Source organism: Pempheris klunzingeri, chromosome 11 (assembly GCF_042242105.1).
Source record: "Pempheris klunzingeri isolate RE-2024b chromosome 11, fPemKlu1.hap1, whole genome shotgun sequence".
In the NCBI taxonomy this organism is placed as follows: domain Eukaryota; kingdom Metazoa; phylum Chordata; class Actinopteri; order Acropomatiformes; family Pempheridae; genus Pempheris; species Pempheris klunzingeri.
In genome coordinates this window covers 9,048,810-9,072,562 of record NC_092022.1, presented here as the reverse complement: position 1 = coordinate 9,072,562, position 23,753 = coordinate 9,048,810, and the positions used below count along the sequence as shown (strand labels likewise).

Here is a 23,753-nt window from a genome sequence, read left to right as displayed (position 1 = left end):
GCATGCGAGTCATAAGTCATGACATGCATGCGAGTCATGATGCAAGGACTTCGGTATGGGGTGATCGGTGTGGGTAACCTAATCAGAGAATCATTCTAAAAAAGGCGTCTGTGACTTTGACCCTCTCTTGCGAAGTAGGAAAAAACATTTATTCCAAAGTATCCCTTTACCATGGGCTGTTTGGTGGATGATTTAATTCAAAGTACATTAATGTAACGTACATCTTTAACATTAGAGGGATTAAACCATTATCCCTGACAGTGTCAACAACCTGAGCCAAACAGGCCACTCACCAATAAACCAGTACTAACTTTTTACCATTCCAGGCTCATTGAAGTCCTAGTCCCAGTCTGGTGCGGCTCAGCCCAGTCACACAGTCAGTGAGTTAGAGAGGCACAGCGCTGAGTGCACCCAGCTGGTAGATGGAAACACATGGCTGGACATATGGCAGAATTTGGAGCTCCAGGATTTGTTGATCCAGCGGCGAGGCCTTCATGTTCTGACAAAACACGACGAGGTGGAGGCTCCTCATCAATTAGCGCCGCGCCAAATACTGTCAGAGAGTCATGGGATAAGGCCAGAAGGCTGAGGACGCCAGCACCCACACACACTCTCACACACAAGCACACACATACAGTAATAGGAAGTGACACATTTTCTGACACAAAGTTATACATAAGTCATAAGCACATGTGCAGTAGACATCCTCAATTTGATTTTGTTTCACCCATATACTATACAAACTGACACTCACACACACATACACACACACACATTTTACCTTGTATTTTCTTTTTAGTAAGATATTCTATTACTGGAGGAGTTTTGTAGTGATTCTTGCCTGTGCCCATGCACCAAGGACTACACCCATTACATGCAGTCCGTCCGTCCTCTTAACCTAACCAAAGTCCTAAAATTAAAGAGACACTTAAAAGAGCAGTGTCTGGTCATCCATATAGTTTTGGTGTTATGTGTTGAAAGTTTGAGATAGCATCCTCTGAAACTTCCACTACTTCCCTAATACAATGGGAACTAATGAAATTTAAATTAATGGTCCCCTAAGCATGAAAAATGGGGTTTGAAAATCTCCACACTTCCCTTCTCAGAAACTATTTCGGGTTTACTCTGGATAATCTTGCTTTGAACAGTTTTTACAGGAGCTACCTCCTGCCAAAGATGGTTTTTATTTTTCTAATTTGTGTGAACTGACCCTTTAAACTAAACCTAATTATAACATTAACCCTAAAACTACATCGTAACCCTCAGACATCCTTTTGAAGAAATGAAGTCCAGCCAAGATGTCCTCACTTTCCAAAAATGTGCTTACACACAGTGTAAAACTTAAATTGGTTCTTGCAAAGAACTGACGAACAAGAACATATGTATGTGCACATGAACACACACACGTATACGCTCATAAACCCATACACACACACACACACACACACACACACATTCCCATAAACCCTTGCGCGCACACACACGTATGTGCACACCGTCATCATATAGCCATAAGGTTGTCTTTCCTTTGATGTTGGGATTGAGTGACTATAATGAGGGGTCGAGTGGGAGCTTTAGCAGCTTATTGTCTACTTATAGCTCACATCACAGACTATGAGGTCCATCGTTGTTAGCCACATTTCCTGCTCTGCCCTAATTATGTCACATTACTTGCATACATGGGTGTGTGCTAATTGGGATAAATGTCCAGCTTTGTAGTTTCTCTGCTGCAGCGGTCATGTGTCAATCATCAACTCCCAGTCCAGGTTTGTAGCGGTGTGTCAACAAATACCTTCTTAGTGGGGTAAGGCAATTTGGGCTTTTCAAAACATGTCAGTTGCAGTTGATGCTCTGTCAGTGCCATCAAATAGAAGCTTATACGCCAGTTTTGAATGGCCCTCTGAACACCGAGTTCAATGTTTGGCTTCCCATTTTTAATTTGAAATTTAGAAGAAGCAGGATGCGTGCCTTCATTCTTCAGTTGAAGTTTGCATGGAGTACTTTAGCACCACAATAATGACATAAACACCGGTTGTGGCTCTAATGACAAAATAGTGAGTGGTTAGCACTCTTAGCCCAGTGTCTCCTGTACATTTTCCATTCAGTTGTGTCAGAGCTTTCCCCCACACCACACTTTAGCTGTCTTCTGCATAAGTTTATACATATTTCCTTGTTATTTAGCATGTCCTCCAGTATTGGGATCTTCATCAGAATTGATCATTTCAGTGGTCATGCATTTGCAGTAGTAAACCTGCTAAAGGGTCTGAAGAGGTTAACCTAGAAATATCTCCAAAGTCCCCTCATTTAAGGAATATCTGCATTTTCCTCATGCTTCATATTAAATCCATCACTCTGACTGCTTGCTGTGCACATGAGTCAATTGTTTCTTAATTGATGCTTAAATGTGTGCATTAGCATTAGCAGTGCAATGCTTTGTCACATACAGCTTGCTTTTGAAGTTAAATCAGACAAAATAGAAATATGGAATCATTTTCTGCATCAATTTGAAATGGTGATTACTGTCTAATGAATATGCTGAATACATGCCTGCTTTCTGGGGTGTATATGAATTATTTTTTGAATTTGTTTATTAAGATTTAAGCATTTCCCATCTGTGTAAGTAAAAGATGCTGAGATGCGAGGCAGTAGCAATTCTATTATTCCTCTCCAGTTCATTGTGTGTCAACTGCACTGCAGCATGACTTTTACTCTTTGGCCCTGAGAAAAATGCTCAGAGATGCAGTACATTCAAAACTGTACAACATTTCGTGAAGGAGGGACATTGTATGAATTAATGCAAGTTTTAACACCGTGTTGAGATGCCCACCCAAGCCTTTAACATGATGTGTGCCTGTGAAAAAGGTGCATGTACCCAGAACAGAGACTCCTTTGTCTTCATGTCTGGGGTCTTCCACAGCGTATGCACTGAGGTAGCAGTTTGACACAGCCAGGAGATTGCATTACACATAACATCTCTGGGCTTTTAAAAAGAGAAAACCGCTAATCAGAAACAGCTTTAAAGGGGCCGTTTACTGTATGCTTGGACACAATCTGTCCATTCAAACAAGATGTTTTCAAGGCTTTGAATACTGTATGGTTTCTGTACAAGATATGCATACGATCTGCACATGTGGAGCTCCTAGACGTTTTGATGATATTGATGTTTTCCATTTGGTTCAACGGCTGAGGCGCCAGCCTATATGCAAAAGTGTGGGCGTGTTATTTTGTTGATCAGCATTGTTTATATCTGCCTACACACAAAGGGGGATAGTTGAATCGAATGAACGTTGAATTAAAGATTATTAAACATCTCAATTATTTTGATTGACCGAGAAGGTTCTTGTAAGCCATACAGAAGCCTGAATAGCTGCCCACATCCCAGATTAACTGAGCCTTTGAAATACATATGGGTCTCGCTGATTGCTGATCCTCTGGTTATATACAATTGAGCCAATTGGAGCGTTCTATGTGGGACATCATCTTTGGCTGATTTCATACAGGAATCGGAAATCATTGGTATTTCTTCAAAAAAAAAAAAAAAAAAAGGGCAAAATAAACTGCCATCCAAAACAGAAAACATCTAACTTGAACATGATTTCAGACTGAATAATAAGATGAAAATGACTGAATTCAGTTTGATTTCAAGCTGTTGTGCGCATGCCAAATAGTGCTGACTGCAGTGTATATTTTTGCAGCTCTATAATAGCTGCATGAGAGCGATCACAGCCAAACCAAAATGGCTGCCTCCAACCACGCCCACACATATTCTAAATGTGGAAATAAAGGACAATTAGTGCTCTCCATTTTGATTCATATCAGGCCTGATTTGTTTGAGTAATAGTGCAGACTGGTACCTCCATGTGTATTTTTGTGTGTCTTGGCCGGTTTCTCCTCGCCCTATAATCAGTGGCTGCATTATGTGTATGCGTGTCCATGTGTATACATGTGCACACGATAGATTAGGGAAAATTAGAGACCAAAAAAATAGCTGGTTAGGGAGGAAACTTGAAGGAGAAAACAAGCCAGTGGCAGGAAGAGGGAGAGTAATTTTGTGTGTCTCTTCCTCTCTTGTGTTGTACTTGTTGCATTGTGTTCCTGTGCGGTAGAGGAAGCTCAGGGGCACTGGTCTTCGGAGAAGCAGCAAGTTTCAGCCTGTTTGTGCCTCTGTGTTTTCTGTTTCCAGGTGTCTTGCTGAGCCGTGTGTCTCTATCGATTTGGCTGCAAGAGAACAGTGGCTGATGGTCGAGATTAGAATAGAAACCTCACTTGTTGGATACAGGCGCTCTCTCTCTCTCTCCCTCTCTCTCTCTCTCTCTCTCTCCCCGTCTTTCTGTTTCTGTCTGCTTCAGTCTGTTTATTTTTGTGAATTTCTTAACTCTGACACTCCCGCACACTCTCTCATTCTCTGTCTTCCTCCTTCGATCTCTGGTTTTTCACCCACGTTCACCCACCCAATTCCCCTCTCTTGAAAATGTATGGCTCTCACACATCATCTAAACTTCATACACACAACTCATGCATCCTTTTTCCCAATCTCAGCTCAATTCTGTGAAACTTTATTAGCATTATCAAAAAATTGTTCAAGAACCGTAACATGTCGTGACATATGCTCATGTGCACAAAGTAATGATACACAGCTCAAATCCAATAACTAATAAATAATAATCTAATAATTTATGTCAATTTAAGTTGACCTAAGCTGAGGAACTTGTCAAAATACACAGGTTAAATGATAAAATATGGGTTGATTTAGTTAAATTAATGAGGAACCCGTGTAGATAAAGTGAGAAATACTTCAAGGAATAATTCAAGACTCGGGAAATGTGCCTGTCAGCTGTATTTCTGTTAGTTAGATGAGACAATTCATATATCTTGTGTTAAATATGAAGCTGGAGCCAGAAGCTGGTTACATTTTGTTTGTTCAAACTAAGCTGCTGGCTGCAGCTTCATATTTAGAATCCAGATATGAAAGTGGAATTAATCTTTAAATAAGCATATTTCCTAAAGCGTCTCATTGTTTAAAAATCAGAAAAACAAAGAAGGATAATTCTGTTACAGGCAGTTTACATGATTTACATGTTTTGGCAATCAATCATTCATAGAAATCCAGATGTTTTATTCCAACTCACCCCTTCACTCTCTCTCTCTCACTCAGTATCTCTCTCTTTCTCTCTCTCTCACTCTCTCTCTCTCTCTGAGGCAGAGACACCTTAGTACACCCTGGCACCGCACACCCAATGTGGGCGATACTGATGTGAAAAGGCACCGTTATTTAACAGTGACTCACAGTGCACCATTATACCCCCACCACCACAACTGCATTACTCTCCTCACTTCACTCCCCCCCTCCCCTCCCTTCACCAAACATCCCCCTTGTACTTCAGTGAATGCGTTTTCTCTTTCTATCCTCTATCCTTGCATCCTTTCCCTGCAAGAAAAGTTAGGGGGACATTTGAGACACAGGATGAAAAATGAAAATTGAGGGTCTGAAAACGCCAACACACATCTCGCTCCCTCTTTGAGGCTGTACGGAGCCGCTGGCAAGGTCGCGAGAACGAAGTAGAGATACATATTGTGCGGTGCGTATTTAAATTTCAAGAGAGCGTACAATTTCAGTGAATTCAGGCTGAACACTTTTTTCAAGAAAAAAAGTGTTCAGCTCTAAACCAGCACTGGGGCATCAATATCTGAAAACAATGCTGGAGGAACATCAGAGGAACATCAGCACAACATCCACGCCCATGCTGGGGGGAACTGTAAGTTACAGTTGTAACCAGGGATCGGTAGTTCTTTATGTAGGTCAGTCCATGTCAGCCAATAAGTCCAATTACCATCAGCCTCTGAACGAGAACAAGCTTTGACCTCTGCTCTGCTTTCATGGAGCTGAAATGGATGGAAATTCTTACTCTGTGGCACAGTAAGGATGTTCATAAAAATGATATTAAGTATTTATTGTGAACAGCAAGGTATTAGTGAGTCTAGAGTAAACAGCAGGAAGAAAACTATTACAGGGAAATGTCAAAGAAAGGGATCCGTGGCGATGTGAGAAGTCAGCGTTTCCCTTGTTCGAATTGTATGAAAAGATTCATCTTTCACATATCAGAGGCTTTAAAGAACATCAAAAAGACCCACTGTCCCACTGTTTTTGGCATACTCCCTCGGTCCCTCCTCAAATACATACCCCGCAGAAAAGCAGCACTCCCCACCAAAAAAGCAGCAACTTATCAGCAGCGAGAGTGCACTCAATGATTCATACACTCTTTTAAGAGAACTTGAAACCTTGGCTCTATTTCGGTCCCGGCCTCTCTGTGTATATGCTGCACAACGGAGCAGAGGGATTTAGTGAGACTAAGTAGTTTGATATTTCTATTGGTTTTCTGTGTGTATTTTCACTCTCTCTTTCCCTCTCTCCTAGTGATCTTTCTCATCATATGGAGACCAAGGTCATGGCTGATTGAAATATAATAGAAGTGTAGACATCTGGCCTAATACTGTGGGAAGTTAAATCTATTTTAATGGCCCCTGCCGCAGTGGATTCTCTCTGATGCACTCTTGCGCTTCACTGACAGTAAATCACAATGTTCTCTTATTACCCTGACTGGAATGAGGGCATAGAGAAAGAACAATGAGGGATCCACATCATTTGTTTTCACCCCTCCCTTGCTTTTTCCTCCCCTCTCCGCTCCTCCTCTTCTCCCCTCTCCACTCCGTTTGCGACTCATAAAGCAAGGGGCTTAAAGAGAGTGACATCATGAAAATAAAAATAAAAGGGATTATAGGCGAGCTATTGTGCCATATGTGATTACTGGGGCTTCCATGTTCCCTTGGGGAGGATGAGTGACTACGAGACAACGTATTTTATTTATTTATTTTCTCTCTAATGAGTAAGAATAGGAAATGTGGTTGAGACCACTGTATTGCCCCCCTTGTCAAAAAAGCCTTTTGTCCAAACATTAAAGAATTTCCTATTTCTCTCTGTTCCGGTACAAAGATCAGAGATATTTTTTCACCCTTCATCTTTGATCTATAACTGTGAGGCTTTTTTTCCTCAAATTGAACTGACATAAATGTGTTGCACATGGCCCTTTTCACACCTTTTCAAAATACTTCCTTTGCAGCTGTGTTTTTGGAGTTCAGGTACAATCCTGCACAGGTCCACCCACATCTGCAATGGAGAGTCAGGTTCTTTTTACCCACCTAAATGAGATCCATTTTGATGTGACATTTGAGAGAATTACCAGTGCATGGGGGAGCAGGGAAGAGGTTAGCTCACCTCTTTTGCCATTGGTTGAAGCACACCACAGCCCACCTTTAGTGACGGACGGTACGAATGACCCTGAGTTACTATCGTTCATGGTAAAACGCACCCCCCCCCTCACGCCCCTCCTTGCACACTTCACTTATCCCAGTTCTGTCTTGCTGTCAGTCAGCCTGGTGGGTCTGCCATTCCATTCTCCTTCTATTGTACTACTCTGTCTGCTTCTCTTGATACATCACCCAAATGGAGTTCCTTGTCGTCTCAAAGTCAGGTCAGATAGCCTTTCTGCACCCTGCAGACCGTCGCTGTAATGGTCACTTGTGCAGCACACCTCTGCGATGTCGCACCCGCTGTTGATGAGTTTGATTTCTGCCCTTTCACTGTTCTGCAAGGTTGATCTTTGAAGGTGAATTTTGAAATTCCCCATAAGATATTTTAAAGATTTACTGTTGCCATCCATCTATCTGGAATACACAGAGTGGACGTGAAGACCTTTATGTATGCATGGCCAGCTGTTGTTTGTCGCCAAAATCATGCTGCTCTGTCATTTTTTTTATCACAAAGTAGCATATGGCTGGATGACTTTCCTTAGGACATTGTATACTCATTCAGAGTGATGTTGTTGTATAAAAGTTGTTTTTTCTTTTTTTTTTTTTGTTATTTTTAAAACCTTATCAGTGTTTCGTATTACAGGAAACACTTTGAGTGTCTCAGTCGCTGAAGCTGTAATAACAAAGTCCATCAAAGACAGACAGCTCTTGTCTTTGGACAATTTGCCCCCCATCAGCCACGACAGGCTCTCTGGTGTACTCTGCAACATTTTCATTCTCCTCCCTTTGATGAAAGCATCATTGTTCCCAGATGAGCTGTCTTCCACTAAACACCTCATAGGCCACGAATGACTCCATCACCAAGCTAATGACTTCCTCTCATCCAGCCAGCCATTTGTGTCAAGAAAACCTTTAACTGAGGTGATTAATTTGTTTCCACTTAAGACAACTTAATTACTTAAGATAACTTGACAAGCTGGCGCCATGTTTGGTTGTAGAAACTTTTCAACCTACGAACTTACATGTCAAGGTGAAATTTACTGTAATAACTGTAGCTTTGCCTCGCTAACAATTGCTGCCTAATCCTTTGTGAATTTAACATGCTCAGAAGATGCTAATTTGTATTGCTGTGTCCACAAACAAGGCGAAAGACAGTTCAAAACTAGGAACCAGGTTCACATGCAAGGGACTGGACTAGAAAATGGGTTTCTTAGTTCGGTATTTGACTTCAAACAATACATTTGGTTTTGGGTGTGGTCAGAGGTCTGTTCTGTGGCACCTCTAAACACACCCAGCAGTGATGTCAATGTGTACTGACACACCCTGCAGTACACTTTAAAGTTAAACCACTGAGGGTGTTCTTTAAAGCAGGATTAATAAACATATTATTTGAATCACACAGTTTCAGGTCAGAAAAAAGCCAAACACTAGCTTGTGGCTGTGGTGAAACTGTGAATGAAGAGTGTGTTGTTTGGTTTTGGTTTGGTTGGTGGATCAACCTCGGTGGCCAAGGCTCCATTTGAGGAGCATGACAGAATGTTTCACTGTGCAGAAAGCTATCTCTTACCCTACACGGTTTGCATTCAAAATTCAAAATTGATTCAAATTCATCTCATAAAATATTCTAATAAGGCTGCCTTGCCTATCTATCTTATCTCCAGTGTAGCATTAATTATGCATTTGAGTACCTTATGTAGGACTGAATGTCATTAGTTCCATTTATCATAGCTTCAAAGCAAACAGTTGGTTTAGCTAAAACTATACTTCATGTTCTCTTTTAAATCTGCTGATAATATATGTTTTTGTTTAAAAATCAGAAGTCACACATGTTTTGTGGGTCTGGATCTTCCATAGATAAATAAAAAATCAACTCTTCCCATGGGGTGAATCATCTCTCTTGTTTTTTTTTTCAAAGAACCAGGGTCTCCTTTATGTTTCATGAATGTCAATATCCCTCGGAGCAATATCTCACATCTATAAACTACTGTGTGTGAAAGCAATATGGTTTTTTGATGTCAAATCACAATTGATGTACAAAAAACCCCCAAAAAACTTGATGTTTAAGTTTGAGAGAGAAGAAAGTAAGGAAAGACTTGATGTGTGGATTCTTCAAAGGTCCAAAGTAACGTCCTTGTCCAATAAAATGACAGATTTGCTTAAATTTCACCTCTTGAGGGTGGTGTTGGTGAAGGTTAGCGAGAGAAGGCTGAATCAACATTTGGCGTTTCCTTCTGACCCCTCTCTCTTTTATCCACTCTCCCCCATGTCCTGAAAGACAGCAAATGTATGAATTATTTATCTATGTTTGAAAATATTAAACTTGTGATGTCCTTGTCCCGTGTCATATCTCCAAGGGCATCATAAGAAGCTGTAAGGAAAAAAAAAATCACATCAATGAAAGGCGCGGCCATAAAATAGCCTCTGACAGCATTTAAATCTTGGTACATGTGTTAAATTTAACATTCAACATTCAACATTCAACGTGTTAAATTACTCATTCTTACCAAACAAGCCTCTCCCTCCTTTTGAGTTCCTCATTTCGGTAGATTGGAAGGGGTTGTACCCCACACTGGAGCTTCTTAGCTACAGTTCTTCCCTGTTTGCCTTAGGACCCTTTATGGCCAAGCAATGCCTATTCCACTGTATACATGCATACGTCTACATATAGTGATTTTCCCAACTCAAATTGGTGAATTTTAAAAGTTTTTTTAGTGTCCCGCAAAGGTACATTTGTCAGGACCTTCACCATAGTCACATGAATTATTTCTGTAATAGAAGAATTTTCTCATTTAGACTGGAGGATTTGCTGAATTTATGTCTAGTTCACAAGAAAAAAACACCTGACTAGTTTCTTAATTAATTGATTAATCTCGTGGTCATATAAAATGCATAGGTATTCAGATTATTATAGATTACTAAATAAACAAACAAATAATTACATTTGAGAAGCTGGAACCAGCACATTGTGGCTTTTTTGCATAAAACAATGGCAAATAATTACTCTATCTGTCATATTTGTTACAGATGCATTTTCTGTTGATTGACTTATTGGCCAGTTGAGTAGCTATTTCAGCTTCTATGTTGTGACTCTCAGGATGGGAGACTCTGCAGTAAAGGGGCAGTGGTATGGCCATTCACGGTGGGACTGGTTTTTCCTCTCATATATAGAGTATATGTATTACTGTTGCTCTGTTCCTAGATGTCTTTCAGTTAGCAGGGGATCACAACAAAAAAGACACAGATTGTGAATCAACAGACAAACCCTTTCGTTTTCGAGTCACCTCATGATCTATCCATCCTGAGTCTAATGTATGAATATACCAACATCTGCCATACTTTATATAGCTAGGAATAGATGTGCATTCCACTGAGATGTGTTTTTATTGTCATTATTTTCATTGAATTAAACCTAATGTGCATGCTTGTTAACAATCATAACAAATGACAACAATAATAGATTTTAGACGTTGAAAAAACAGATGTTTGCAAAATCTTTATCGTGGGAAAAGGAATTGTCAGTGATAATATTTCTGAGCAAGCACCAAGCAAGAGAGTGAGTGTTATTGGAAGAGAAAATAGCACATCAACCCCTGATAGTAAACATACTCCCTTTTATTATTATTATTTTCTCCCTAATGATAGTGCACATTATGAGACTTTTATCCTATCTTCAAGCGCCAGTTCTGCTAGTGGGGACATTGTAGCTGTTCCTCGACGTTTCTTGCCGTTTGTTTGCTAAAAGTATTTGTTTGCAAGATGAATTGCTGCTCTGGCAGGCGAGATGACAGCCTACAAGAACATGATATTGAATTGATTTCTGAAATGTTGCAGAACGGACTAGTTGATGTGTACCACGAGACATGAATAATAAAAATTCTATTAAAAAGCTCTTGAATGGCTGACACTGGAATATTATTTGTGATGATTAATTTTCTTCAGTCATTATAAAGGGGAGTTGGCATCAGATTGCCTCTGACAAAATTGCTTTTCATTCCCTGGTGAATACCCTCAGTATGCTTTTTGAGAGCACAAAACCATATTTCTCAGCGCAATATTATGTCAAGATAGGCCCTGGAAGAGACAACCGCAGGCTTGGCTCATGTATCACCTTATTAGTACCATAAAATCTGTGCTGTTTTATCAGGTGGGGGTTACTCGGATATACTTATACATTTTATAATGAGGAATGTGAGGTTTGTTTAGTCCAGTTTTTCTATTTCTAAAAAACATGATTGGCATTGTATTTATGAGATTATAAAATAGCCGCTAAGTGAGTGTCAATGGTGTTTTTCCACATAATGAATTTGATTAACTGTATTGTAAAGACGTGCAGGATGACAGTTTGTTGCTTTAAAGCTGTCAGGATTTCTGACGCAAATAACTCTCTACAGCAGCTGTTGTTGTCTAACTCTAATTAATTTGCAGTGTACGTTTGTGTTGAATTAATTCTTTACACTTTTGTAAGCACAACAATTTGCATTTTCTAATTATTTTTATTTTTAGCAAAAACAGCCTGAATTGACTGCTGCAGTTCAGTGTCTGCTGCAAGCCCAAATCGGAACAACAAAAATCAACAGGTGCATTTAAAAGCCAATTATGAAGGTTTTTAATTACTCTGGAACATTCTTTGTAAGCTGTTTGTTCCTCTCCCTAAGATGTTGTTTTAGCAGTACGATTGATGGGCACCTTTTTCTTTGAGAGCCAAGTGTTGAGCCAGCGCCTGTTTTATTTACGCTGTAGCTAAATGTGACATTGTTCTGAGATGCAGGTACAAAATTTTTATGTTGTCATGTTGTGTTCATGTGGATTTTCCCTCTTACCTTTCACAGATATGGAAATTACTGTCGATGGGTTATAATCTCAAAGCTGCCCATTTGAATGTCTGCTAACCTGTGACCTGTCATAGCAATTTCCTTTTTTTTTGTGCACTGGAAAAAAATATCCTCTTGCAACCCTGAAAATGTAGCAAAAATAAGTAAACGACTTAACTTTGTGTGATTTCAGACTCCCTGATTCACCCTCTTCTAAAAAATCGACTCCCTTCTTTTGTCTGCCCTTCTAGAGCTACTCCAGTCAGGGCAGAGGCAACAGTGGCGGAGGAGCAGGGGATGAAGACTACGAGATCCCCCCCATCACACCCCCGAACCATGCCGATCCATCCCTGCTGCACCTCATGGAGCATGAGTCAGGCTACCCCTTCCACTCCCTGCCTCACAACGGCCTGCTCAACACCTATTCCTACCCCGAGCTGCCCGCGCTCATGATGTCCAACATGCTGGGTCAGGACACCCACCTCCTCTCGGGGCCTATGCACTCAGTGAGTACACAGTTTATTTTTTGTTTTGTTTTTTTGTGGGGTTTTTTTTTGTCTGTCCCTTTATAGATGCATCCCTTTGTGCCCTTTGTGATTACACAAGTCAAGCACTGTGATAGGTTATTAGTCTTTGTGGTGAGGGGGCTGGAAGTCAACATAAAGAACACTCTCTCTGAAGGTTCCATATGTTCTAGTTAAAGTTGAAAGTCCAGTCTCCTCAAAATGTACCCAAAAAGTATGATCTTATTATAGTCCATTGAAGCCATAAACCCGTATAAACGGCAATGAAACAGCAAAGTGACTAATTCTTCCGTGCTTTCAGTAGTCTCAGATCATTTTTTCATTATAGTAAAGCATTCTTCTATTAGAGTGATAATTAGCCCAGTTAGAGGCCAAGAAAGCTGAGACAGTGAGGTCTGAGCAAGGCCAGAGTCTATACATGCAACATTTATAAATACAGAGAGCTGCTGCCTCCTTAACTCCTAGACCTTTGCAGCAGAGCTCCTTTAATATCTATACAGCTGCACAACTCAAAGATTTAATTGCCTGAAAGTGAGCTAAGAAAGAGAGCAAGAAACTCTGTGCTGCACATTTTCGTTTGTTATGATTGGCAAAGCAAAAAAGGAAAGGAGAGGGAATGGAGGGTTTGAACAGAAAATCTTGACAAAAAAAGGGGGGGGAGTGTCTCATGTCAGCTACTTTTTATTTTCAAAAGCATGATAAGGAACACCCCCTCCCCTCCAGTAAGGGACTTTTTCTTGTGTTAAACATGCTTCAGACTGAACATGTAAACACCCCTGGCGAACACATTCAAATGCTTTAATCATAGGATCGAACCAGATGAATTATAGATGGCCTGTGTGGTGAATTATTCAACGTTATATACTTTCATCTGACATAAATATTACTTTTTTCTCTCTGCCCTCCATCATGAATATTTATGCCTTAATGTGAGCATCCGTGGCATTTATCCTCCGTTAATCAGGTCTTATGTGATTTTCAGAATCAAACTGCATAAGTTGCAGGCTCCATTTTTTTCCTTGGGTGGTAGCTAAGGCCTCCATTAAAGCCAGTCTTCAGGATTAGGTTGCAATCCATTGGCTACTGTGCTGAATATGCTTGGTGCAGGAGAAAGATGCCGTTGACTGGAACATTTGCGGTCAATCTGCTTTTCAGTGTCGATTGCTGGTTTGATGAAACCCATGCAATAATTTGAATGGGTTGATTTTAGTACATGACTACATATAGACTGTGTCTATGGATGCACTGTATTTATACAGTATTTATATGTAAAGTTCATGTGCATGTGATGTCAATGCACGAGTGTATGTAACAAAGCAGCCTCCTTTGGTCAATAGTATTTTTGAAGGAAACAGTGAGGGAGTGCCTGCTTCTTAAACAGCTTTTGTTTCACCTTTGCAATTATTTATTTTCAAATAGCCCTTCAGGGTAATGTTCCATTTTCTTATTTCACACCCCCTTTTCTCATAAATGAACCGTCATTGCAATAAATCACCACACAAACAGAGACTTGCACACACTGTGAAAGGTCCAGAGATTTATGTAACACATTCATGTTTCCCACTTCCACATTTTAGTACTACTCTAGCAGAGCCTGGCTAATAATAGCCGCTATTAATATTTCTTGTTGCCTAGCAACCCCAGCAAGTAATAGCTTACTCTGGAAAAATAGATGACCGATAAGGAAGAAGGAGGGGGGTGTGTGGTGGGGTTGGAGTGGGGGGATTCAATTCATTTATTATCTCCTGGGACAAGAGGAGCTTATTTCTGAGGCTGCGGAATAGGAAAGTAGGCTGTATATTGAGAAATATTTTAAAGCAATTGAAGATGACGTTATTTTCATTTTGGTTCCATTAGGGATGTTTCATTTGATGCTTCCCCAACAAAGTCAATTAACCTTAATTTCATACTGATAAAGGTATAATAAGGAAGATTGAATTTATGTCTGCTGAATGGTTAAAGAATAATACGGGTGGATGGAAATAGGCTCATAGTGTAACCGGGGTCGGAAATGAAGAGACAAGCCTTTACCTTTGTTGTGTTGTATTAACAAAAGCCTTACGGACAAAAATTGGAGGAGATAGATGGAAAACCAAAACACTAATCGTTCAGCAGCCTTCTTTCACCGTCGCTGAAGAAGCAAATAAAAAGTCAACAGCGTTACCTTAAGGATACACTTCTCTTCAATAAAACCTATCCTTCGGTGCACATATAAACCTCCTACAAGTACAAGCTCAGCTGGAGCAACAGATACAGTTCATCTCAAGGGATGTTGTTGCTGGTTTTTGTACAACATTTAGCCTGAGGCTAAAGCTCTGTAAACTTCTCCCTGCTTTGGGATTCTCTTTTTCAGCGCACATCGATCCTACAGCAAACACAGTTAAATCATTACAGGATTGAGAGCAGTGCACTGACCATCATCATCATGCGGCTTGGGCACGCATTTTGCATCAGCTCATCCTGGTAGCTTTAAATACTGTAATTTCTGTTCATTTAGAGTTGACAATATAATAATATTTTGTTTTCTGGCATACAGAGCAGCACATGTCCGTGCAAAAGCCCTGTTTTGACGAGCTAAAATTATTCTATTTGACAACCACCTCTTTTCCATCTAATCATGACACCACAGGCAGCAGAAATATCAGCTGGTAAAACAAAAAGATGTGTAGCAGATGGAAAAACAGGTGTCAAATACATGTATTGAGTATTAGGTGGATTTCAGAGCTTGAACATTTGCTGTACATTCAGGTTTTTTATTTTCAACTGGCAGATCCGGCACTTTGTTCAGGTGTAGGGTTCGATCCTTTCTGCTGCAGTCGCATGTTTCTTATAATAGTCTTAGCTGCCAGTTTTGAACCATTTCTCAGACTTGAAATTGCACCATTTACAAGGACTCCAACAAGCAGAAGGATCAACATCGGCATTATAAGAGACAGAGCTGTCAATCTGAAATGCTCTTACATTCTCTTAACTCCTCCCCACTATGCTGTCCTACTCTGTCAGCTCCTTTGAATCGAGGCAGAAATGGTCAAGTCTTGGATGACTGGATACTGTAAAATGTAACATGTCTTTGTCTGAATGCTCATTGCTGAGGGAGAATCCCTGCCTCACCCTTAGCTGTCAGCATTTTTGCCACCCCGGCACTCACGGAAGAGGTGGCACCCAGGGGTCTCATGTTCAACAAGCCCCTTGATCGTTCAGGTCTGGCTGAGGCAACAGCAGGGGTAGGGGTGGGGGCGCAAGCAAGCTCTAGCTCTCTGAAAAAATGAAGGAGGAGGCACCCTCACCAGCAGACAGTAATGAGGGGTCGTGGAGGAGTTTGCAGAACGGCCCCAACATGGAGCCTTGAGGGGCGCCAGTGCATTTAAATATTGAAACAGAGCAGCAGCTCCTGTCTCATTACCAGTGTAATGAGGCTGGTTAGGGAGGAGGAAAGCCCTTGCTGCCAAAAAAGCAGCTGCCAGTTCTACAAGTCTATGTCACACATTCAGTCAAATGACTCCTGATGGGAACTTTGTTCAGTTTTATTAAACATGTGGAGCTAGATTGATATTTTTGGCAGGATGTGTGATGTGAGACAGGCCACCGGTACTCGATTTTTTAAATGCTCTGCTGTGTTAAGAAAGTGATTATTGATATAATGGATAATTTTCAGTTGAGGATACCACTTTGGTTAGTTGTTGTTAAGGCTGCATTAACAGATTTATTGATTGATTGATTGTTTTTGGGATAACAACAATAGTTTTAGCCCTGGTTCTGATAAAAATCAAAACAACTAGCTTAAGGAGGCTGAAAAGCTACATAGTTAGGTGATAATTCAATGACACAGAAACACAAAGTGTAGCATGCCTATGCAATAGTGCACAGTGGGCCTATGTTTGAGTCACTGATTGCTAAAAGGTTATGTGAACTTGACTTAATCTGGCTTCATTTAATCTGTGAAAGTAAATGTGTTTTGCATCACTTGGCATTTAGGACATAGACAGCAGGGAAAAAAGGCTATAACTATTTTAATGCAGCGACATAAAAACTATATTGACAGCTGTGGTTAATGGCAGCACAGGGGTAGTTGGATAGAGGCACAATCAAGCCATTATATAGTGTCAGTATAATCTGTTATATGCATCACACACGCAAACACACCATGTATGAATGAAACTAAAAGATCATCTTTTTCATTTTCCACGCCCCAACTCCTGTCTAATGAGAAAAACTGCCTCAAAATAAACCAAATAAAAAGAAACCTCAAATGTTGCTGAAAATTACAGTTTGACTCCACTTCACATGCCCAGTACAGCTCGATTACTTGTGTTTTTTTAAAATTGAAACAGCAATCTTTTTTTCCAGTGTAGGTTTTAGACATATCTCATATGACCTGCTTGGTCTGCTGCCTTTCACTGGGATAGATATGACATCTCAGTGACGTTCCCAGATAAATCACTTTTTGCAACAGTAGAAATGTTTTCTGTTGTGGCTTTTCATTAAAAAAAGACAGATGCCCTTCAGCGCTGCACTCCACAACAGGGGTGAACAATGTGTCTTGTAGTTGTCAGGAGAAATGACAGCAAGATAATTGGTGGGGCACTCCCGTTTCATTTAAACTGAAACAAATAGGCTTCCAAAGACAATTGTGCTTTACAAAAGTAAAGCTTTGCTTTGTGCAGCTTATCATGCAGGGCTTGGAGTGAAGTAATGAAGAAGAGTATTAACGGATTGTACATTAAAAACAAATGCTCATTCATTGCAGTCCATGAATATTCATGTTACTAATTCAAATAACCTTAGGCGACTGTTACGACTAATGAATATTTAAAACAGCTTGGTCACAGAGATTTGAACACTGCATTACAGCTGACTTTCGGGGATCATCATGTACAAGGGTAAACAATTAGAAATGGCAAAAACAGATTTCAGTGGTGATCAAATACATCTGGAAAACAATGTCTCATGTTCTCACACTAGTTACGGGCCATTTGGCGCTCCAAAGGAGAACATGATGACATGCAGGTGGACAGCAAGGTGATATTACCTTATTGGACATGACGGGCAGCAGTCATCATAACTATTAGCTGATTAATCAAGCACAAATGCAAATTATTCTTTGGTTCCAGCCTCAGAAATGTGAGATGTCCCCATTTTCTTACATTTTATTGACTAAATTATTAATGGGTTAATTGGGAAAAAAATTCTCAGTTTCATCAATAAAGAAAATGATCTGAAGTTGCAGCCCTAATCGAATTTTGGAATAAAAATAGCTATTTGTTTGCTTGGTCTAGCCTCAAACCTTTAGTCGGGAAGGGCTGAGGAGGAGGAAAGGAATAGCAGCCTCAGCACAGTGCCTAACAGAGCGGGACTCTCCCTCGGAGGGACCCGGGGGTGACTAAACATGTTTACATTTACCACGCTGCTGTAGAAAAAGCCCGACGCCCTTACACACTGGTAGTAGGAGAATCCCATACTGCCCACTTAAAAGGGGGCCTCGGCTGCTTCCTTTGAGGGATCAGTGTGGTGACTCGTCCTCCTTGCCACCACCGCAACGCTAATTAGGCCCACCACAAAGCCAGCCTGTGGGGATAATGTCCCATTATTAGAGTCATTTGTTTCAATTAACCGCTCTGTGATTCTACAATAGCACAGCGCAGCCCAGTGCAAAGAAGCCATTACTCTCGCCCAAAGAATTGCTCAGGTTTGGGACAAGAGTGTTTGTAAGAGGGTTACGGATACCTGCTCCTGCCAGCGATGGTGCTGCCAGGCTCTACATACTGCCTAGTCACTGATGAGTTGTTTTCAGAGAGTGAAAAAGTCCTTATTCACATTTGTTCTAGAGCTTTTGAAGACTGTTACTGGCTTTGTTGTTTCTGAAATTTTGGAATTTTTGTTTCGTGTCCGCTTCACTGCTTACTGATTGAAGATTACAACAAGGGATTGTTGACTTAAATGTGGACCACTGAGAACTATAGGCTGCTCTCCTTCACATTTAGATGCTGAGAGCATTGCGGTTGACTGAATTACTATTCTGCTACTGTGTATTTATGCTGCTCTTGTCATTTTTAGACTGCACTTTTTGTGCAGGAGGCTCCTTTTTTCCCTCCTCAGCTCATGCATTACTCTTGTAACTCAAAAATCATCTTCTTAAAATTGAGGAATTTCACTACAAACAATTTTGCCGTCCCCTATCGTGGTCTTAAGAAATTACTAATCTAGTTTAGTAGATTTATGGCCGCCAACAAGCAACCTTTGATAATAGCTGTTTGTGCTGTTTGTGCACTTGCTTGCTGCCTTTTGTTGGTCACAGCTAGAGGCTGAAAGACCTAACTGGTTGCAGGTTGCATAAAGCACGAGTATGAGAGAGATTATGACTGTGATTTGTTGCTTGACTAAGAGGAATAGTGTCAACAAATAGTGTTTGTATGAATGGCTTTGACGTCAATTCACTTTTTCCTGATAATTTGCATTAATTTTTCAGCAGCTTCAAGCTTCACTACAAACTACCTCAATGTTTTTGGACACTTAACAGCAGTGGTGCAAAGATGCTTATTAACTTCAAATGCTCCTGAGCACAATATTTCAGAGCACTTTTAGGTCCTTTCAACACTAGATAATGGAAACTTCGATTGTTACCAAGAGGTTGCTGCCCTGTGATGCCTCTGTTGCCAGGCTCTCTCATTGGCTTTCTCCCCCTGCTGCGCAGATGTTTACAAAGAGACATCACCAGCTCACATTAAAGGGTTCAAGTTGTCCCCTCAGGCTGTTGCTATGGAAATAACCCTGCTATGGTCGCTCATTCATGTTTGATTAATTGTTTTTTCCTTCATGTGCTGTTGCCTCTATAAAGACCTCATCATGGGGACATTTCATCTTGAAAGCAAACAAAAGGAAAAGATGAATATGTCCAAGTCTGTTTTATTTGGACTTTGAGATACTCTCTCTTCCTGCTGCGTGGACATTTTCTGGATGTTCTTTTGCGATAAAAGTCTAAGAAATTGTATTAGTGTCGTATTAATGTTGATAAAGCCTTGATTGTGAAGCAATGCAATCATAAAGACTATTTTTATTTCATTTCCCAGATTTACCTGGACTGAAGATAAGCATTTTGCTTTTTTCCTCTCCTAAATTGCACTGTGTAGTGCTGAGCTACAGCAACCCACTGGGGCCAATTAGGATGCCAGCAGAGCCAGGAAGTGCATAGCAGATGCTTTTGCCACTATTTATTAAAATCCAATCTGCGGGGGCCCCTCCAACAGCTCGTTAAACTACCGTTAATCTAATTAGCTCTCACTTGCCACTGTTTTCACCACATTACCAAATACAAGGGCCTCGACTTTGCAATTTAGACTGATTAAGTAGGTAAGGTCCAGTGCTGTTAGGCAAAGCGTGTAGGGAGGAGCTCCTTAGAGCTGTCAGTCATTTTCCAGACTCAGATAAATCATGCATCTTAGCTCAGCAATGGCTTTGGGCTTGAGTTTGAATTAGAATATCTGCAATGGGAATATTGGTTGAAATCAAATCCACATTGCCAGCTCAGTAGTGCAAGTCTGAAAGCACTAATGAAATGCGCTACATCATAAAGACCTGTATATTTGTAATGGCAGGGTACCAGAACTTTATACAAATTCCATAATGAATGGAATTATGGATCTGGGCTATACGATTCTCATTGATGTGCTTTCATGTCTTTTAGATCACGACCATGAATCTGCACTTCCGGTTCATTATTGTTTGGGCCAGGCTGTATCTTTATATGATGAGTGCTGCTCTCTGGACATGTGCCTGGTTCTACTCAGTGCGGCGGCTTTGACATGCAGTCCTGCTCATTGCTTACAGATGGGCAGTCTGACATGGAGCTGTAATAGCTTCCAGATGATGGGGGCACAGTATATATTTTAAGACATATTTTAATCCATCAAGCCTTCATGGTGAACTAGATGATGGGAATACACAAAGACAAGGCTGGCTCAGGGGTGGTTTTAAAATACCTGACAGGTCGTATAAGATATGGAGAACTTATAGCACCTTGAAGTTTAACTTAGCTATCACACATTGTGTAATTATTCACAGGATGTAGGAAACAGTTTTTACAAGCATCTTTTATTTTGGATTCCATCCATGGCATGACAAGCAGTCTTACTTTAGCTTAGGTTGAATCATTCAGTTCTCAAACACTTTGTTTACATTCTCATCTTGACCACATTAAGGCTACATTCTTGACAGGGTTGCATACAGGGGCACGTTGAAATGCTAGGTGAAACTGATATCTAAATAACAACCAAATGCATGTAATAAAAACCAAAATGTAAGCCTGCATGATCCCCTACCCTAATTATGGAAACTTAACAAAGATTTTCTGACTCTTTTTCAAAATCCACTCCAGCATTTACTCTCCTCCACTCCAAAAACATCAGATCATACAGTCAGGTAGAGAAGACTGCCATCTTAAGCATGATTCATTTTAAATACATTATGTTGTCTGTAAAAACTTTGGATAGTAGTCATCATTTATCACACATTTCTGCCTGCATCCAAGCAAGAAGCTCCAACTAACAACTGGGTGGATGATTCATTTGACAAACACGCTTTTACGTTTCTAAACCCGCTGACTTTTTAGCCACCCATGAAAGATGTGTGCCACTTTCTGTTCTGATATTTTTGTTGCACTGCACAACCTTCGGGAAGTCACTTTTTCCTTAAGGCTGCGAGTTACAGCCGCTGGTGGAACATGCAGAAAAAATATATATGGCATCTTGAAATTACATTATTCTCACTGCTGCTTCTCTAACCATGGCCATTTATCTATTTATAAACCCACAAAGGCTTAGAGTCTGGAACAGCTGCACTAAGCTGCACTTCTCTCCAGTAGGCTGGTGTGGAGAGGCCCGTGCTTGTACTGCTGAAGAGATTTATTCCACTGTATCACATATGCAGTATATACATATGTAAATGAAACTAATGTTGATGCAATGATTAGTTTTCTGGTCTCTAACTTTACTGTTTTGGTTCACTCTCACTAGTCTCAAAAAATGTCATTTTTGGCAGCAGCAGCCAGCGGCCCCATCTAAAAAGCTTTAAAAACCCACTGCACACTACCTGCCCAGCACCAAACAGCCAACTAGCTGGTGAACATAATAAAGCAGCTCAAAGAGTCAGTTGTTGCTGAAGAGCAAACCAGATCTAAAGTGAGAGAGAATATTGGATTCACTTTCATCAGGCTGACAGAAACAGGGGTTAAAAAAATACACCTTTGCTGCTGCAGCTCTACTTGGTCTGGTACGTCCAGGCGCATATTTTAATGGGCCGCTAAAATAAAGTGGATCAAAATCCTTTCTTCGTGCTACTGTGATTTGCTCACCTCAGCCTGCCAGTTTTGCAGTGCTGCTATTAATGACAGCTGTCCCACAGCGCAACTATTTTTATTCAGTTTCTTCAATGCCTGTTAAAAAGCATACTTTTCGTTCTTAAGACAATATTTAGGCGCTCCGAAATGGAGAAAAACAATGAATAAATGTGATCTCATTATTGAAAAGTGCCCTAATTACAACTGCTTTTTTCCAGGTCGGGCCTGGATCTAAGATTATTTCAATACTAATCTCTAATGTTCTTGAACTGCCGTTTTAAAGAGCCTCTTCTGCATCCATCACCACTGCTGAGTAGTGCTTATACATCTCAGTCTCATCCTTCAGGCCACTGCACATTCAGACAGCATTTCCCTGCAAATACTATCATGTAAAAATGGGTTTATCATGTATTCTCCATTGATGCTTGCACACACTTAAGTCTGTACCACAAACAGTACAACACACTGAAAGCCAGGGCTGTGTGTATTTTCCCATTTTACAGTTGTCTGGCTTGAAATCCATGGAAGTGTTATACGCTTTGGAGGTGGAGGGCATTCAGATTTGATTTAGTGCTGTGCTCAGTATCTGCATCATGCTTTGGTGTAATGACCATCACTGTAAAGAGAAAGTGTATCAGTGCATCACCTCTCAGTCGTTCCTGTTTGTTTTTATTGCCTTTTGAAATCGATACACCATGCAGCACTCTCCACTTTGCTGCTCTGTGTGTATGATGATGATGATGATGATGATGATGCATATATTCAGGAAGCTGTGATTGGACAAACAATTTTATTCTCTCCCATACTATTACCTAGTTTTATTGTCTAATTTTCATGTCTCTTAAACTCTGTCAGTCTCTGCGTCTGCGCCCGTCCTTTTTTTTGTTATCAACCCTCTTCTCTCTACATCACTCCGCCTCCCCTCCTCTCTTTATCTGCTCTCTCTACATCAACTCTCTTTTCCTTTGCATCTCACACTCTTCTCTCACTTTCTCACTTCCTCATTCTCCCTCCCTCCCTCCCTCTCTCTCTCTCTCTCTCTCTCTCTCTCTCTCTCTCTCTCTCTGCTGTTTTGATAGTGACGCAGTTATCAGGCTGTCAATTCTAATCTTGTCTTGCCAGTGCAGCGCTGTCCATTCAGAATTACAGCTACCCCCTCCTCCTCTCTACCTTTCTCCCCACATCCACCACCCCTTCCATTTCTCTCTCTCTCTCTCTCTCTCACTCTCTCTCTCTCTCTCAGACAACGGAAATGCTGATGGGATGAGCAAGCTAAGGCTGACAATATAGTTCAGTCTTTTGCTAGTAAAATAGAAAGCTGTGTACAAAATATATTTAGACTGCACTGCTTTGTACAGGACATGGTGGCTTCACCTAGCAACAGCCATGCGCTGTTTGTGTTGTTTAAAACAAAGCTGAACTGAAAATGTTATTGCTGTGTGTTTGATATGCTCTGTAAATGGGCAGTGTTGTGTGGAGAAAAGCATAACACAAAACTAAAAAGTATATTTCATATCATCTGGTCTCACAGCTGAAGTAAAGTAGTCATCAATACTTTCTCTGTGTACATAGCATGTGCAGAAAGCTGGCATCATGCAATATTTGCTGAGATTCACAATCATATTTACTTGATCTTTGATTAGAAAGCTGCTGGTTTACATCAAAATGTTGCATGCAAAGTTTTAGGCGAAGTTCTTGTATGGCTGCTTGTGTTAAACAGCATTTAACATTTGAGAAGTTTGGCTTCTTTTGTTAAATGAAAAAAGGCTGTTCTTTAAA

General features: G+C 40.6%; 1 protein-coding gene across 2 annotated transcripts in view; it reads left to right on the top strand.

Annotated features, from left to right (window-relative positions):
- The window catches only part of LOC139209677 (TOX high mobility group box family member 2-like), a 72,876-nt gene that overhangs the window by 37,372 nt on the left and 11,751 nt on the right, over positions 1 to 23,753 (top strand). For both annotated transcript variants that reach the window (XM_070839481.1, XM_070839480.1), the window contains one exon: positions 12,371 to 12,625. In XM_070839481.1, the coding sequence (XP_070695582.1) occupies positions 12,371 to 12,625 (255 nt within the window). The remainder of the gene's footprint in view (positions 1 to 12,370; positions 12,626 to 23,753) is intronic.